General features: G+C 35.4%; 1 protein-coding gene across 3 annotated transcripts in view; it reads left to right on the forward strand.

Annotated features, from left to right (window-relative positions):
- WDR11 (WD repeat domain 11) overlaps positions 1 to 18,703 on the forward strand; it is a 55,746-nt gene that overhangs the window by 18,124 nt on the left and 18,919 nt on the right. For all 3 annotated transcript variants that reach the window (XM_074000815.1, XM_005566592.4, XM_074000816.1), the window contains exons 10-17: positions 431 to 607; positions 3,077 to 3,161; positions 7,547 to 7,653; positions 10,260 to 10,335; positions 13,210 to 13,318; positions 15,265 to 15,389; positions 16,130 to 16,277; positions 18,513 to 18,619. In XM_074000815.1, coding sequence (XP_073856916.1) covers positions 431 to 607; positions 3,077 to 3,161; positions 7,547 to 7,653; positions 10,260 to 10,335; positions 13,210 to 13,318; positions 15,265 to 15,389; positions 16,130 to 16,277; positions 18,513 to 18,619 — 934 coding nt within the window. The remainder of the gene's footprint in view (positions 1 to 430; positions 608 to 3,076; positions 3,162 to 7,546; positions 7,654 to 10,259; positions 10,336 to 13,209; positions 13,319 to 15,264; positions 15,390 to 16,129; positions 16,278 to 18,512; positions 18,620 to 18,703) is intronic.

Here is an 18,703-nt window from a genome sequence, read left to right on the forward strand (position 1 = left end):
ATTTTGTATGTACTTTACAGCGTACATCAGATTGAAAAGTAACCCTTTCAAAAGGCAGTAAAATGAGAATGCAGTACAGTAGTTCAGTCTGAAGAAGCTGTTCTCTAATGCAAGTTATCTTGCTTTCTTCTGAAGCCTGTGTAGTGCTTTAATACCAGGAATATTGACTGAAACAGTGTCTCTTAGAATACATAGGTCCCTGTATTCTGGATAGAAGGACTCGGGAGTAATCTATCCTTTGATGTGTTAGTCGATGCAATTTAAGTCCTATAACCAGGTATGGAGTCATTGTGTCCCTAATAACTCCAGCCACTAGTGTACTACATTATACTTTTAGACCTGAAGAACATTTCTACTGAAAATTTTCTTTAGCTTTTTAAGATCTGCATACAGTATAGTTAATATATTTGTTATTTTTATTACAAATCAGGGCAAAGTGCAATTGCTGGGGAAGAACATCCCAGAGGTTCAATTCTGCGGGAAGTGCACCTCAAGTTCTTGCTGACGGGACTGCTCTCAGGACTGCCTGCACCACAGTTTGCTATCCGTATGTGTCCACCGTTGACCACAAAAAACATCAAGATGTATCAGCCACTGCTGGCTGTTGGTGAGTATTTGACCTGGTCTTTTTTTAACTCACTTTATAAGACGTTTAGGTTTTCTAGTTTCTAGAAGTTCCTTTATTCTCTTTTAGGATGCTTTAAAAGGAGTCAGAGGCTAAGTGAAACTGTGTAAATACTCATCCTGGAACTTTAAACAAAAATTTTTTTCTGTCCTTTTATTCCAACCGTCTTATATTGAATTGGAACGCTAAGTCTTCTTCCACCTGAGACTGGACAGTCGAGTCTCTGACGCTGTCCATTCGTCGCTGAACTATCAGGAGGCTCATCCCTGCAGTGCTGAATCCCAGGCTCCTTGTCTGTAATTGGACCACCCCAGTCTCTAGGTCATGTCAGTTTTCGTTGGGTCTTTATTGACTAAAAGTATAGTCAGGGTTAATAGTTTAATAACAGCAGGATTCTTCTTTTGCTAAGAGTTATATATCAAATATTATTTAAAGTGTCTATGGTCCCTATAAATTAAGATTTGCCTTTTGGTTTGAAATTGTGTATTTGTATGTTATAGGTAGAAAAATTTATTCTGGGTTTCAACTTGCTGTCACATTGATTTCATAGTAATGTGATGAACCTAATTTTCTTTACAGCATAGAGAAAAAACAAAATTTAGTTTGCTATTAAGTACACATGATTAAAATACATTTCTCCAAAACTTTTGAAAAACCGTGTATTTGTTTGAAACTCAACATTTCTTCTTAAGATGCTATTGGCTGGCTTCTGGCTTTCTCCCCAAGTCTATTAACATGTGATTTGTAGTGAAAGCCTCACCATGTTTATTCTGTGGCTAACATGTCTGACTTCTCAGTGCTAAAGACTCATTTGGGTATTACTGTTTGGTAGTACCCTTCTGTTTTTTTCTGTGCCTCTGTTTTGAAAGTGATTTGATTTTTATGATTCAATTGTCTGTATATCTGTCCAGGTTTATATAATGCAGATAAATGTTTAATTTTTGCTTTAGAAACTATTAATATTTCACCATTAATAGATTTTAATTAGGATTCAGCAGTGTGCTTCGTATGTGCATGTATGTATTATGTCAGTGTTCCTGATTTGTCAATTAGGATTTTTTCAATTTCTTGGGGAAAATTACTTCTTGGGATAGCTATATAATAAGAGCTATGGCAAGGTCTGAGATTTCCATTGTAGAATAAGCTGTATTGGTATGTAGTCAGTATCATTTACTGAATTTAGTATAACAAAGTAAAAATATAAGTGCCTAAAGGTTTGTCTAGAGTGTCACCAATAAAGATAAAGAGTTCAACTATGGAATTAATTCTTGTAGTGCCCCTAGTGCATTAGATCATAGGTTCAGCACTGTTAAAACTTTCAGATTATAGAAATCATTTGATTATTATGAAGTTCTGTTAATTGAAAAATTTTAGTAATTTACTTTCTCAGTGCCAGAAGGTATTATTATAAAATAGATGATAGATGTAAATAACTGTACAATGTGTTTTTCTAGAATAGTTTTGCAAAAGATTTCTGGAGTTTTATTCAGCAAATAAGATAATATTGGAATTTGCCCAGCATTTTTACTTCCACCCTCTTTCTTTGTATGAATTCATTAATTTTTAAATCATGTGCAGTGCGAAAGTGATTGTCCACATAGACTGTTCACTTTTCTTGCTTAACTTATAAAAACACTACAGAGACTGAAGCTTTTTCATGTATGTCCATGTCCCTTCCATTTAAACTTCAGACATACTACCTGAGACCATGAAAAGCTTTAGGAATAATAACTGTAAACTGTTAATTGTAGTGATAACAGGATACCAATAGTTAACCAAGTGCTTACTTTGTGCCAATTACTGTGCTAAGTGCTTTATGTTTTCCCATTTAATCTCCAACAAATAGATTTTCTACTCTTCCCATTTTAAAGAGATGAAAACACAGATTTAGTGTGGGCAAGTGATTCATCCAAGAGTATAAGGAAGAGCCAGGGCTTGAGCCCAGGTTTCTTTAATTGCAGAAACCGCAGTTAACCATCATACTTTACTCTCTCATCAGGGTTTATTTAATATGAGAGACAAAACAAAAACAAAACTGTGTAATGAAAAACGGATAACCCTGGTTAATGAGCTCTGCTAGATTGCTTATTTGAGGATCAGCTATATTAAACCTTCCGAATCTCAAAAAGTATAAATTCCCATGTGTATAAAAGCTTAGGAAAGTGTTTTTCAAATAGTATGTGTATTAGTGTAAGTTTTAAGATCTTTCTGTGAAAAATCTATTCCTGGAATTAAGGTTTTTGAGCACATGAGGTTAGGCCCATTTTTTTAAATAAGGAAGTGGACCAGAGAAATTCATTCTTTTTTGTTTGTTTGTTTGAGCACATAGCTTGGGTTTCTTTTATAAAAGATAAATGTTGTTAAGTGATTAAAGTCTTGAGAAAAGACTTTTCTTGCAAAGTGCTGGAACTCCCACTGAATTAATGATCTTCCATGATGTCATTTTGAAAGGTACAAGTAACGGTTCTGTCCTGGTGTACCATCTCACCAGTGGTCTGCTACACAAGGAGTTAAGCATCCACTCATGTGAAGTCAAGTAAGTATGTCATTGTGATGGTGACATCACAAACATCATATCAGAAAAAAAATTCTCATAGACTTTTCTACATTGAGTACTCCATAATGTTATCTGCAGTGGTGATTATTTGAAAAGTTCAAATAATATTCATGTCCAACTAATGGCTATGTTAATCAAGAATGATAACTAATTGTTTGTTGTCTAAAGAACATAAGCAGTAGAGAATGCTTTATCTTTTATTAGGTTGTTGCAAAAGTAATTGCGGTTTTTGCAATTTTAATGGCAAAAAACAGCTATTTTTGTACCAACTGATATTGTTGCACCTCATTTATTTCTCCTAAGGGCCAGGCTGTTTTCTCACTAGATGTCCTTATGTTGCCTTGTTCAGGTTTATTTTATTTATTTATTTATTTTGCTCAAAATTATTATCTTTCATTATTTTTAAATTTTTTTACTTTAAGTTCCAGGATACATGTGCAGAACGTGCACATTTGTTACATAGGTATACGTGTGCCTTGGTGGTTTGCTGCACCTGTAAACCTATCACCTTGGTTTTAAGCTCCGCATGCATTAGCCATTTGTCCTGATGCTCTCCCTCCCCTCAGATGCCCTCTGCCGACAGGCCCTGATGTGTGTTATTCCCCTCCCTGTATCCATGTGTTCTCATTGTTCAACTCCCACTTATGAGTGAGAACATACGGTGTTTGGTTTTTCTGTTCCTGTGTTAGTTTGCTGAGGATGATGGCTTCCAGCTCCATCCATATCCCTGCAAAGGACATGACCTCATTCCTTTTTATGACTGCATAGTATTCAATGATGTGTATGTACCACATTTTCTTTCTTTTTTTTTCTTTAATTTTACTTTAAGTTCTGGGATACATGTGCAGACTGTGCAGGTTTGTTACATAGATATACATGTGCCATGGTGGTTTGCTGCACCTATCAACCCATCATCTAGGTTTTAAGCCCCGCATGCATTAAATATTTCTCCTAATGTTCTCCCTCCCCTTGCCCCTCAACCCCCAACAGGCCCCAGTGTGTGATGTTCCTTTCCCTGAGTGTATGTATTCTCATTGTTCAGCTCCCATTATGAGTGAGAACATGCAGTGTTTGGTTTTCTGTTCCTGTGTTAGTTTGCTGAGAATGATGGCTTCCAGCTTCATCCATGTCCCTGCAAAGGACATGAACTCATTCTTTTTTATGGCTGCATATTTTTCATTTCTGTGATGATCCATCAGTAGGACTGCTTATGACAAATTCAAATAAAGTCATTTTAATTGTTAATTTGTCTTATTTATTCTTTGTTTAAACATCATCAGAACACTGCATAGCATTTATTCTTTGATTTTTAAAACCTGATCTGCTTATGAGTTCTGTGTATGCAGAGCTATCTGAGGGAAGGCTAAATTGACAGAAGAGTGCTTCTTGCTTTCTGTTCCAGAATGCATACCTGTACTGTCCATAGCATTATTCTGTTGAACGCAAGGCTATTTTCCTTTTGTGTCCTATCAATGATAGATTGTAGAGTTACACATATAAAATATGAATTTCCAGTTTTTTGTTTGTTTTTTGAGACAGAGTCTTACTCTGTCACCCAGGCTAGAGTGCAGTGGTGCGATCTCAGCTCACTACAATCTCCGCCTCCCGGGTTCAAGTGATTCTTGTGTCTCAGCCTCTTGAGTAGCTAGGATTACAGGCATGTGCCACCATGCCCAGCTAAATTTTATATTTTTAGTAGAGACGGGGTTTCACCATGTTGGCCAGGCTGGTGTTGAACTCCTCACCTCAAGTGATCCACCCACTTCAGCCTCCCAAAGTGCTGGGATTACGGGCATGAGCCACTGCCCCCTGCCAGTTTCCAGTATTTTTTTATGATCTTTCAGTGAAAGCATAAGAAAGGTCATTTTCTGTTTTCTGTACATTAAATGTAGGTCTTGTATATAAAAATTCTCAGTGAACCCTTAGCAAACACATTATCCTGAGTACATGCATTTTCTTAATGGAGAAGGGTTAACCTTTTTTTCCCTTCTTTTTTTTTTTTTTTTTTTTTTTTTTGAGATGGAGTTTTGCTCTTGTCACCCAGGCAACAATGCAGTGGCGCCATCTCAGCTCACTGCAACCTCTGCCTCCCAGGTTGAAGCAATTGTCCTGCCTCATCCTCCCAAGTAGCTGGGATTACAGGTGTATGCCACCATACCCAGCTAATTTTTGTATTTTTTAGTAGAGACGGTTTCACCATGTTGGTCAGGCTGGTCTTGAACTCCTGACCTCAGATGATCCACCTGCCTCTGCCTCCCAAAGTGCTGGGATTACAGGCGTGAGCCACTGTGCCAGGCCAGGTTAACCTTTTAAGTATCACAGCTTCTGATTGTGATGGAAATCTCTGAAAAGTTTGCATCGTCTTATTGTTTCAAGTGCATTGTTGTGTGGCGCAGCCCAGGTGACTGTTTATTGTCACCTTAGGCTGTTCCTGTACAGCATCTCCCCAAATACATTTGCGTGGAATAATGTCTTTAAAAACTTTGGGCTTTTGAGGTGCAGTGACAAAGGTGTCTGTTTGGACTCTTTCAGGCTGTTAGTCATCTCTTCTTTTCTGTTGCAGTGTCTGTAGCTTGCCATTCTGGCACTTCTAGTAGTCTCTGCTTGCACTGCTGAATCTTCTCTCTGTCTCTTTCCCATCTACTCTTCTCTCGACATTTCCTTTCACCTTGCCTTATGTGTCTGGTGTTTCCGTTTATGGTCAACACTAACCAGGGGAAACTCTCCATTTAATCACTACTTACTCTAGGGATTATGTTAAGTATTAACACTTTGCATGCATCATTTCATTGAATCCCCACTACAATTGTATAGGGCAGGTATTGTATTTCCAGTCTACAGAGTAAGAAACTGAAAATTACAGAGTAATCTGTGAAGGAGCTAGATGGAATTCACTCTAGGCCTTTCAAGCCTCAGAGCCTGAACTCTTCACTTATCCTTACAGTACATATGCTACATCTCCTGCTGAAATACGCACATAGGTTAGTAGGAATCATGTTGGCAGTAAAATTAAAATGTTGGCTGAGCCAAGATTTGTGCTAAGAATTTCACACATGCTTCTGAAAAGTCAAACATGGTGTCATTTTTTTCAAACACAAAGTTTTAATAGCTAATTAATCAGAGGGGTATTAATTTTAAGTAAGGTTTATTATCCTGGATTAGTCAGGTTATAGATGTCACTAAATACTTGACTTATACATGCTAAGATAATATTTATGGTTGAGTAACATTGAAATTGATTATAAGTGTTACTTGGGATACTAACTCTGAGGGATATACTACTTAGGGAGATAAATGTCATGAATGATCATACAAAGATACTCTATTTTTACATGAATTTTTCCTCTTCATTGACATTTTCAAAATAATTTGTATTTTATATTCAGAGATACTGGCCAAGAGAACACTAAAATCCTGCTTTATGTTTCAGTTAATGTAATTTTCGTGTTATAATCAAAAGCCATTAAGAAAATTTCACAGAAATACAAAAATTAGCTGGATGTGGTGGCACACACTGTAGGCTTAGCTATTTGAGAGCCTGAGGTGGGAGGATCTCTTGAGCCTGGGAGGCAGAGGTTGCAGTGAGTTGAGATCGTGCCACTGCACTCCAGCTTGGGTGACAGAGTGAGACCCTGTCTCAAAAAAAAAAAAAAAAAAACTTTCACGGATGTATTATAAAAATCTCTTAACTTACTAGCAGTAAACTCAAAACATTTTAGATTTTCATGTCCAAATAAGATTAACTTTTAGAAAGTTGTTTTCCTACCTTTTATTAAGTGTGCTTTTAAAAATCATAATCTGAAGCACTTGAAGGTTTGTGTATACTGTGCCGGGGACTCATGACAGCAGTTAGTGCAACGTGTGTATGTTTTTAAAAGCTTGTTTTAACTCACAATGCTTTACAATTATCTGTTGAGTATCTTCTCTATGCTTGTAAACAGACAAAGCCTTTGAAGCTTATAATGCAATGGAAGATACTTAGAAGTAAACAAAATAGAGAGGTACATGTGGATTTTCTTAGGTCGTTAGTTTGTGTCTTGGTCTGGTAGGCTGAAACTACTGTAATATGACTCTCTCCCTGGCCAGGTTTTAATAGTCATGTTAATACTGATGTGAATCTTGATAACTAAACTATCTTGTCATTACATTTGTAGATAAAGTTTTAGTTAGAAATAATTTTGTATGTGTTAGGTATGGTAATACAGTCTCAAATAAAAGGTCATGTTAAGATAAAAGGTCATGCTTACTTTTTAATTAATTTGCGTAATACAATTTAGGTCTTTGGAAAACTTATTTTTCAAATAAATGAACCTTTCAAATAAAAAAGAGTATTAGTTTAACCTTTATCTCATTTCCTATTATAGGGGTATTGAATGGACAAGTTTGACTAGTTTTCTTTCTTTTGCTACCTCAACACCAAACAATATGGGATTAGTGAGAAATGAGCTTCAACTGGTTGATCTTCCAACAGGTTTGTTTTTAAAGATTCAAATTGATTTGTCATATTGAATAAACATGTTGCTATTTATAAAACATGTTTGAAAGTACTTCTTTCATCTTGGAGTTTTTTCTTATATTTCATGTTTATGTATTTATCCTTTTATTCTTTAATAATTGCCCTAGAAAGGCTTCATTGTTGTTTGCATGGAAATGTTGTTGGCACAAATACATGGTAAAATGGAGGACCATTAGCCTGAACAGACAGATTCATTAAAACATAGGAGGATACCAGTTCTACTTTTAAGTGCATTGTTTTTTTGTTTTTTTTTTTTGAGACGGAGTCTCACGCTGTTGCCCAGGCTGGAGTGCAGTGGCGCGATCTCGGCTCACTGCAAGCTCCGCCTCCTGGGTTCACGCCATTCTCCTGCCTCAGCCTCCTGAGTAGCTAGGACTACAGGCGCCCGCCACCGCGCCCGGCTAATTTTTTGTATTTTTAGTAGAGACGGGGTTTCACTGTGGTCTCGATCTCCTGACCTTGTGATCCGCCCGCCTCGGCCTCCCAAAGTGCTGGGATTACAGGCTTGAGCCACCGCGCCCGGCCTTAAGTGCATTGTTATATATAACCAACTTTAAAAGATCAATTTAAAAATAACTCTATCAATGGACTTTATTAGCATCTCTGCTGAAAATTTTGGCCTTCATAGGAAACATTTAGAAAATTTATAGGTTAAGGATTGTTTTTAAATGCTCAAATTTAAAACTTGTAATAGTCTCTGGCTGAATGAATAGAGAAACTTAATTTGGGATTTTGAAGATTCTACAGTAGGAAACGTCCCAGTAAGGTAACTTTTTCAGAATTGTTAAAAGCCTAAAACCAGTGAATTTCAAAATGAAGAATTTGAAAATATGCAGTAGTTTCAAAGAGGTTTTTTTTTTAAACAAAATTGTGATGAGTTTCTTTAAAATGGTATAGCAACATGAATCATATGCAGATGATCTTAACCAATGAGAGCATGTGTATGTGTATGTAAAATGAATAAATCAAATAAATGGTTGTAAATCAAGTAAGTTGTAAACAAATGAAGTACATGGTCGCTTTTTTATAGTCTCCATATGTATTTTCAAGCTCTCAAAGATCCAGTTGTTCTTACTTCTCAGGGTGTGTTACTAAACTTCAAGGAATCATCCCCATCTTTAGTCCAGTGTTGCTGCTCTGGTTTCATTGGAAGTGACATGCCCATTGACTCTCATTCCCAAGTTCCTAATTTGCCAACAGAGTGGTACTGGCTCTGTCTCTAGTGATCCCAGGGATAAAATGCTGTTGTCTAGTACCATTGACTAAAAAAAAAAAAAGAAAAAAAAAATCCCTGTGTATTTGTTTTGGTCATCTCAGATTGAGGACTGTTGGATAACTTAAAATCTGCTTTGCACATAAGTAACAGTTACTGATTTCCTTAAGTGGGATATTTGAGTTCATAGATTATACACTTTTATAGCCTGGGCTTCTAAGGAAGGCAGCAGACTAGTGCAGTTAGGACAGGACATGGGCTGTTTGGGGTATAATAATAGTGAGTATACTGAGATTCCACATGATGGAATCTCAATGAAGAGCAGGAAGACATTTAGGCCTTCAGATGGCCTTGAATTGAGTATGTTCTCTCTTTTGTTTAATGTAGATAAAAATCTATCACAAGATACTAAACATACAAGTTAGAATTTATACTTTTTTTTATTCACAGAAAATCATGTAGCTTCCTTTGTGGGTAACTCATTCTTTCACAGCATACATGAACACAGTAGTTATTCCGTAGTTTCCAGTTTATAAAGATGTTTTCAGAGGAACATTTTCAAAATATTTAACTAGTATTTTACACATGGGACAAGAAAATCTTAAATACATGTTTCAAGAGTTTTTCCCCCACTAGTTAGTATTTGGAAACATGAGAATGTTTGTATTAAATGTTACTTTAAATAAATAGTTTTCGCACCAGACAACTGCTGTCCTATAGATATCTTAAAACTTATCATTGTTTTTTTTAATTTCTAAAATTGAATTACAGAATTCAAGAAACTGTGTAACAAATGAAAATGCCTTTTTACAAAATAAATGTCTGAATATGTGATGTATTATTGATCATTAATTTGTAACAGTTTTGAGAATATTCTTTGAACTTATGTTATTAGAAACAGCTTAGAAGCAGTTGGGCGCTGTGGCTCACAGCTGTAATCCCAGTGTTTTGGGAGGCCGAGGCAGGTGAATCACTGGAGGTTAGGAGATCGAGACCAGCCTGGCCAACATGGTGAAACCCCATCTCTACTAAAAGTACAAAAATTAGCCGGCGTGGTGGCGAGCACCTGTAATCCCAGCTACTCGGGAGGCTAAGGCAAGAAAATCACTTGAACCTGGGTGGCGGAGGTTACAGTGAGCCAAGATCGCGCCACTGCACTCTAGCCTGGGTGACAAAGTGAGACTCCGTCTCAAAAAAAAACAGAAACAGATTTGAAGCAAATGGAAGAATGAATAGGAGAACAGAGGGTAGGAAGGGTAGAACCGATCAAATTACATTGGTGTGGCTTCTTGTTTTTCATACATGTTTTATGCACTGTTCTCACTTTTTTAAATATTTGTAATTAAAGGTAGGAGCATTGCTTTTCGCGGTGAAAGAGGCAATGATGAATCTCCCATCGAAATGATTAAAGTATCTCATTTGAAGTAAGTGTCGACCTAAAAAAAAAATCTATGGTGTTATCACAATGAAATCTCATGGATTTTTTTAATCTTTAAGAAAATGGGAATGTGCTGGAATGCACATAGAATCTTTTTAGTGATAGCAAATAGTGATATGCAGCCCAAAGAAAATATTTTGATTACAAAATTAAGTTGCTATCACTTTTAATTCTCCACTTCTAAAAAGATGAGGTAGCTTTTGCATGAATTGTTTACTTTCGGATAAAGTTCTTATGCACTTCTATCTAAGCATGGAGTTGCTGAGTGAAAGAATCCATTCTCTTTATGTATAATTTAAACCCATTTTGCTTCCAGAAATTGAGTTTTTTTGTTTCAGGGGAAAATAACATGTAAAGCAGTATTATTAAAAATAGAAACCAAATGAAAATCAATCAAAATTACAAAGAGTAAGCTTTCTAAAATAGTTTTCAAACTTGTTTTGGCTTTTCTAAGATCTTTGCATTACCATATAAATTTTAGAATCACCCTATCAGTTTTACCAAAAAATCTTCCTGAGATTTTGATTGGGATTGCACTGAACCCATCAATCAGTGTGGGGAAGAATTGGCATCTTAACAAGTTTTATAATTCATAAACGTAATGAACGTGGTGTATTTCTCCACTTATTTAGGTCTTTTAAAATTGCAGCAATATTTTGTAGTTTTCAGTGTATAAGTCTTACATATTATTTGTTAATTATATTTTGTGTTTTCTTTGATGCTTTTATAAATGGTGTTTTAAAATTTCAATTATTTATTATTTTTATACTAAAATACAGTTAATTTTTTGATATTGACCTTGTGCCTGGTGACCATGCTAAGCTTAGTTATTACTTCTAGTATAGGTGCTTTTGTTGATTCCTTAGGATTTTCTATAGAGACAGTCTCGTTTGCCAGTAAAGACACCTTTACATCTTTTCGATCTATAGGCCTTCTTTTTGCTTGCACTAATTAGGACCTCTCCTGTATAGTGTTGATTAGAACTTAGAACTTTGCCAGGTATCTTGCTCTGATCCTGGATCTTATGAAGAAAGCATTCAGTCTTTCAACACTAAGTATGATATTAGCTGTATATTTTTTGTATATTTACTTTATCTAGTTGAAAAAGTTTTATTCCTAGTTGCTGAGCCTTTGTATCATGAGTAGGTGTTGAATTTGTCAAATGCTTTTTCTGTATTCATTGACATCATCATATGGCGTGTGTGTGTTATTTTGTTTTTCTTTTTGTTTTGAAGTTCACTAATATGGTGAATTACATCGATTGATATTCAGATGTTAAACCAACATGACATTCCTGGAATAAACTCTAGTTGGTCATGATGTATTACTGTTTTGACATATTGCTGGATTTGATTTCTTGATATATTATGAAGAGTTTTTATATCTATGTTCATGAAGGATATTTCATTTTTATGTAATATCCTTCGTTTTGTTATCAGGGTAGTATTGACCTTGCAGAATGTAAAGTATTCTCTCTCCTTTTTTTTGAATAATGAGTTTGTGTAGAATTGATATTATTTCTTACTAAATAGGAAAAATTACTAAATAGGAAAAATTCATTAGGCAACCCATCTGAACCTAAAATTTTCTTTGTGGAAAAGTTTTTAAATACAAATTCAGTTTTTTTCATAAATATAGGACTATTTAGATTCTCTACCTTTTTTTGAGTTTTGGTAATTGGTGTCTTTCAAGTAATCTGTCCATTTTGTTGACGTTGCTGAGTTTATTAATTTATTGAAATAAGCTTGTTCATCATGTCTCTATGATCAGTGATTATCTCTCCCACTCCTAATATCAGTAAATTATATCAACCAATTTTATTTATTGATCTTTTCCAAGAAACCACTTTTGGTTCATTTGATTCTTCTCTATGATTTTTCCATTTTCAATTTAATTGACTATCATGCTTATCTTTTGTTCTTCTGCTTACTTCTTAAATATGCTCTTCTTTTTTTGCATAGTTTTCTAAAATAGAAACTTAGATAATTAAATTAAGATGATTCTCTAAAATGTAATGTAAAGATTTCATGCTATGTAAGCACTACTTTTCCTGTATCCTACAATTTTTGATATGGTAATATGTTCTCATTTTAATTCACTTTATACGCTTTGACAGTTTCCATGGGATGTCATTCAGAGGTGTATTTTTTAACTTCCAACTATGTGGGTGTTTTGCCAGGTATCTTTCTGTAAATTTCTACTTTCTGTTGGGGGTCACAGGTGGTCCTGAGTGGAAGAATCTCAGTCCTTTCATACAGGGAGTACAGGGATCTGCCTACTCTTGTCACATTTCCTCTATGTCAGCCATCATTTGCTGAATAATATTTTAGCTCCTCATAATGCTTATTGAGTAATCAATGCTCAAATTATGTTTATTGAATTGCACTCATTGACATCATTCAGTACTTCTTCCAGGCTTAACAGAAAGTGAATAAAGTGGCATTCGTTGAATACCAACTGTAATAGGATGATAGAAACTTTACATACTTTTTCACTGAATGCCTACCATAATCTGTATATCAATGCTTTGAGGTCCATGATGAGATTCCCATGTCATATGTGAGAAATTGAGCCTCAGGAGGGTTAACATAAGTTGCGGCATGAGGGTTTGAATCTGTGTCACTCTTTCTTCCGAGTTGGACTACTTGCCCAATTGTGTGAGACTATATGTTCTCTCACAGGTCATCTTAAAGCTTTACCTTCTTAGGACTGTTCATCATGGGTGCTAAATGGTGGTTTAAATTGTCTATATTTAGAATGCGTCAGCTGAGTTTTTCAATTTACTGAACTTTTTATTTGGTCTAATTCATGGTGAAAGTTTTGCAAAAAGGGGCTTATTTAGCAATTTTCTTTATTTTAGGCAGTATTTGGCAGTTGTATTCAAAGATAAACCCCTGGAGCTATGGGATGTTAGGACTTGTACCCTTCTTAGAGAAATGTCCAAAAACTTCCCTGCAATAACTGCTTTGGTAAGTTACAGTTTAAGAATTAAATAGCTTATTTAGGTATATATGTATGTGGTGAATGTTTTGCTTAAGCTTGAATCAAAATCATTACTGCCAATGTCATATTTTCTTGTTAAAAATGTGTGTTCAGAGAAGATGATCTAAATAAATGGAGATAACTCTTATTTTCTTGGGTGGATCAACCTAATATTATATTAGTGCAATTCCAATTGAAATTTCGTTAGGATATTTTGAGGAATATGATAAACATATTGTAAAATATTTATGAAAGAATAAAGGTCCTAAATAGCTAAGTCATCCTTGAATAAAGAGGAGTAAATGTGGGAGGTATGGGTGGGGTTTGCCATTCCTACCTGATATTAGTACATCTTACAAAACCATGGAAATAAAATCAGTATTATATTGGCACAAGAATAGGAAGTGAGTCAACATAATAAAGAGCTCAGAAATAGACCCATGAATATTTGGGGACTTAATATACAGTGAAGCAGCACAAATCAAAGAGGATGGATGGACTGTGTAATAGATGGTGTTGGGAAAACTGTCTTACTTTATGGAGAAAAATACTTGTTCTCTACTTAATACCATATATAGAAGTGAGTGTTACAGCACTACAGACCTAAATGTAAAAAATGTAAAGCTGTACAATTGAATATAACAAAATGCAAAATATTTTTGTGACCTAGAGGGAGGAGGAGATATCAGAAGATCAAACCAAAAGGCAAGAAAAAAAAAAAAAAAAAAGAAAAGAAAAAGAAACTTAATTAATCAAGATTAATGCTTTTTGTTTGATGAAAAATATCATTGTCAAACTTAAATACAGAAGACATTTTGGGAAAACAAATTTTCCAGCATCTAAATTTAACTAGAAACTCCTGCAAATCAACAGTGAAAAAAAGCAGGAACCCTAGTGGAAAAATGAACAAAGTTGGTGAAGAGCTAATGAGAGGCAGAGAAACCTAAAACGCCAACAAGCCATATAAAGGAATGTTCAGACTCATCAGTTTTCAGAGATGTTCAAACCATGATATGGATCTACCTTTTAGACTAACAAAAACTGGAAAGCCATGTAGTGTCAAGTGTGGGTGGAACATAGGGTATGGGAATCCTTGTGCATTGCTGGTAGGAATGTAGACCAATGCAGCCATTCTGTAAAGCACACTGGCAGCACTTGGGCAAACACAGACATCCTCTGTGTCTGCCGAGCTCTTGCAAGGATATTGACTGTGGTGTGTTTTGTCATGATGTGAGTTTGGAGACCATCTGCCTGTTTTTTACCGAGAGAGAGGAGACAGATTAACAGTTGGCTGATGCAGCCATGGAGTGTTATGTAGCATGCAGAAACATGAGGAAGAGGACTTAAATACAGTGGAAGGAGTAAGAAACAGGATAAAATACATATATATATATACACACACACACACACACATTTATATGTAAACACCATACTATTTATGTAAATTAGAAATACATGTGAAATAACTACACGTTAAGAACTTATACATATGTGAGGATGTTGGACTGAAGGTTTTACGATAGGCGGAATATGAAAGAATATATAAATAAAACAAGTGATTTTGGAGGGATCTATGGATGATAAAGGACCCTGGTTGGAGAATTGTGATTGTCTTATCCTGTGCACACAAGAGATGAAGGAGGAGATGAGAATAGGCCATACTATCGTTGAATTCATTATTTTCATTTTGTAAAATTTTTAAAAAATATCAAAAGCTCAGACCTTTTGGAAGTTTGCCATAAAAGCTCTAATTAAAATGCATTCATTCAGCTTTTCTCTAAGTAGGTAAAATCTAAAGAACAAATTGTGGATTCATGTGCGGTAATAATAAATGATACTGGGCAGTGGTGTGTGTGCCCAGCTGTTCTGGAGGATTCTTTGACAGAAGGAAACCTAGCACGTCTCGGTTTGTCTGCCTGCTTTTGCTTTACAGGAATGGTCACCATCTCACAACTTGAAGAGCCTGAGAAAGAAGCAACTTGCTACTCGAGAGGCCATGGCCCGCCAGACTGTGGTCTCAGACACAGAGCTGAGTATTGTTGAATCATCTGTGATCAGGTACAGTACAGGGTTTCTTGACACTGTCATTTGTGCTGTTAGTGTCATGTCTGGGAAGTTGACAAGTGTCATCCAAAGGTGTCTGTGGTAGCAAGTTGGACTCTGCTTTTGAATATACTTAGTTTCATCTTTTAGTGCATACCCAGATTACTAAAAAGTTTATCATTTTTATTATACTATACTGTTTATTGTAACTAATAACAAATGCAGTAATATTCACCCATCAGCCTCTGTTAGTACATGTGATCATTCCAAGTGCCCTTCTACTCCATACACTTCAGTTCCTGAAATTCAAATGAACATAGCATAGACATAGAGATAGATCATATTATCATTTATGCACACCAAAGAAAATGTGTTGGGAATCCTAAATTTGTGCGCCACCCCATCCATGCCAATCTTACAGATAAAAAGCTTCAGAGATAATGTTAGGTCACTGTACAGCCTCCCTTCTATTGAGAAGAGTTCTATAGCAAAAACCTCTATGAAGTTTATTTCTCTTGTATTAAGTTTAGATCACCATTTTTCTCTGTCCAGGGTAAACTTCCTCTGATGTTGTGACTGTTTAGGAGTGATTCGTGTTTACCCAAAATTAGTTTGGGCAAATATTAGTTTCAGACTTTTCAAAAAATAGTTTTGGACCTCCTCTTAATGCATCTGTACTTTGGGCAAGTTAATTAATTATGGGTATCACTCTAGGGAAAAGAAAAGTCTTTATCTTATTTTTCACCATCCCAAAGCTTGCTGCAGGAGGCAGAAAGTAAATCTGAACTTAGTCAGAACATCTCTGCCCGGGAACATTTTGTATTTACGGATAATGATGGCCAAGTTTATCATCTCACTGTTGAAGGAAACTCAGTAAAAGATAGTGCTCGGATTCCACCAGATGTGAGTACAACCTTAATTAAATCTTCATCAGAAGATTTTGTTTTGTTGGTTCCATATCCAGTGAAGGCATAGTTAAGTTGGAAAACTTCAAAAAAGCCTAATGTAAATAAACTTTACTTAAGGAGATATTATCTTCTATTAAACCTGCTAGAGAATACTGCAGGAGAATAACGCTGTAACTATTTTGATTAAATGTTTACTATGTGCTACTCATTTTTATCCCCATAATAATCCATGAGGAGTTATCTCCATTTTACCTATAACAAAACTGAGAGAGAATAAGTAACTTTCCCAAGGTTACCCAGCTTACTTATATGGCAGAGCAGTGTTTTAAACTCAGGCCTGTCTGACTTCAGTATCTGTCTTCTTTCCGTTTCAGGCATTACCCTGAAGGATTTGACTTACAATCTAGTATTATTTTTGGATAATAGTAATCAGGTTGTAAGTGTAATAGTATTATTAACATTTACTAACTAACATATTTCCTTCTTATGGCCTTGTGGAATCTGTAACTAAAGTTTTGCCATTAATCATTTGTGTCAGCATGCATCTCATAGATAGTTTTTAATAGATGGATCATGAAAATGTTTATGTTAACTAATACAGGCTATTATAATGGTTAAATGAAGGCATGAGGGGATTTTTAAAAATATGTATATTTATTTTAAATTGCCATCTAAAAATAGAATGCTCTAGTAGAATGCCAACCCCCATAATTTTATAGGTGGCTTTGGGGTCTCATAAAGTTACAATCTAGATGTTGGCTGTGGCTAGTCTTTTGAAGTGTGACGGGGCAGAAGGATCCGTTTTCAAGATGGCTGACTCACAAGGCTATTGCACATTAATGCTGACTGTTGACAAGGGACCTTAGTTCTTCCTCATGTCCGTCTTTCTGTAAGGCTGCTTGAGTATCCTCATGCATGACAACTGGCCTCTCCTAGAGCACATGAGCTGAGACGGCAAGAAGGAAGTTGCAGAATCTATTATGACCTAGTTTCAGAAGTCTCTTCAAAGGCAACTTCTTAATTAACATTCTATTATATTGTTAGGAAAGTAGATATCTTAAAGTGTTGCTTCATATTATACAGAATTTCATTTCTTTAATATAACTAAGTTTTTAAATTAATTTATTATAATACTGATTTTTAAATCCAGTTTTTGTTTGGTTTCTTGACTATTACCAGAGTTTATGCAGTATTCAGTGTGTATGCTAGTCTACTAATGGTCAATTATTCAAACCACTAGAATTTTCTTACTTTTTACCATGGATACCATTTGAATTTTTATATTGTACAATAAATGCAAAAACAAGATTTCTTTTAATAAATAGCAGTAATATTATTTAATAGCTAACATGTATTGACTACTGCATGGCAGGCATTGCTTTAAGGCTACTGCCTTTATACATTTATTAATATTAGCAACAACTCAAATTTCACGAACTTCTTTATTGACAATAAATCCAAGACAGAAAGGTTAAGTAAACATACCTCAAATCACATGCCAGTTTCAAGCTGGGATTCAAGCCCAGGCAGTCTGACTCCAGAGCCCAGGCTGCTGAGCCCTCCATGAAACCGCCTCTAAGCATCTGTTAGAACTGCAAGTTCCTTTCTTATTCCTTTCTTCCTCCAAGTTAGATTGATTATAGCAGCATTTCATTCTGATATTGTGCTTCTTTATGTAACTTCTGTGCAAAGCTTTCTATGAATTTAAACTGCATATGCCTTTAGTAAACAGCATTTCTTCACCTTCATGATTCCACAGTGTTCCAAAAGGTATCAGTGAAACTCTGGATCCTTTTTTTCAATAGAAAAATCACCACACAATTAGTTATAAAAGAGCTTTAAGTTTCCCTTGGAATGGATTTAAAGGCAGTGTGAGATAAGTTTGAGTAGGCTCTCCGGAAAACCTTCCCTTTACGTCTCTCCTTTTGTTACTTTAATTTCCTTTTTTTTTGTTTTGAGGTATTTGTTCCTCAAAAGACATACCCTCTCTTTAAATCTAGTTCCAGTAACTACTTAATGTCTATCAAGTTGCAATCTCTTATTTCTTCATAGTTGAAATTGATAGGCAGTGTAGCTCTTTGTTAGTGTCTGAAGTCTGTTTTAGGATTTGATGACTAAAAGCATACTAAAGCACAGCCCTTTAAATTAAGTTTTATTAAAACATTTATTTATCATGATGTCTTATACGGCATAGTGAAATTTATGTGTGTTTGTTGCTCTTGTTTTCTAGGGAAGTATGGGTAGCATTACCTGCATCGCTTGGAAAGGTGATACGTTAGTGCTTGGAGATATGGATGGAAATTTAAATTTCTGGGACTTGAAAGGCAGAGTATCCAGGTATAAGCCAAGAATGAAATCTTGTTCTTTTGTTTAAAAAAAAAAAAATGACATCTTGATATGGTTCCATTAGAGGCTTGTGAC

This window comes from Macaca fascicularis, chromosome 9, assembly GCF_037993035.2.
Source record: "Macaca fascicularis isolate 582-1 chromosome 9, T2T-MFA8v1.1".
NCBI classification, from domain to species: Eukaryota; Metazoa; Chordata; class Mammalia; order Primates; family Cercopithecidae; genus Macaca; species Macaca fascicularis.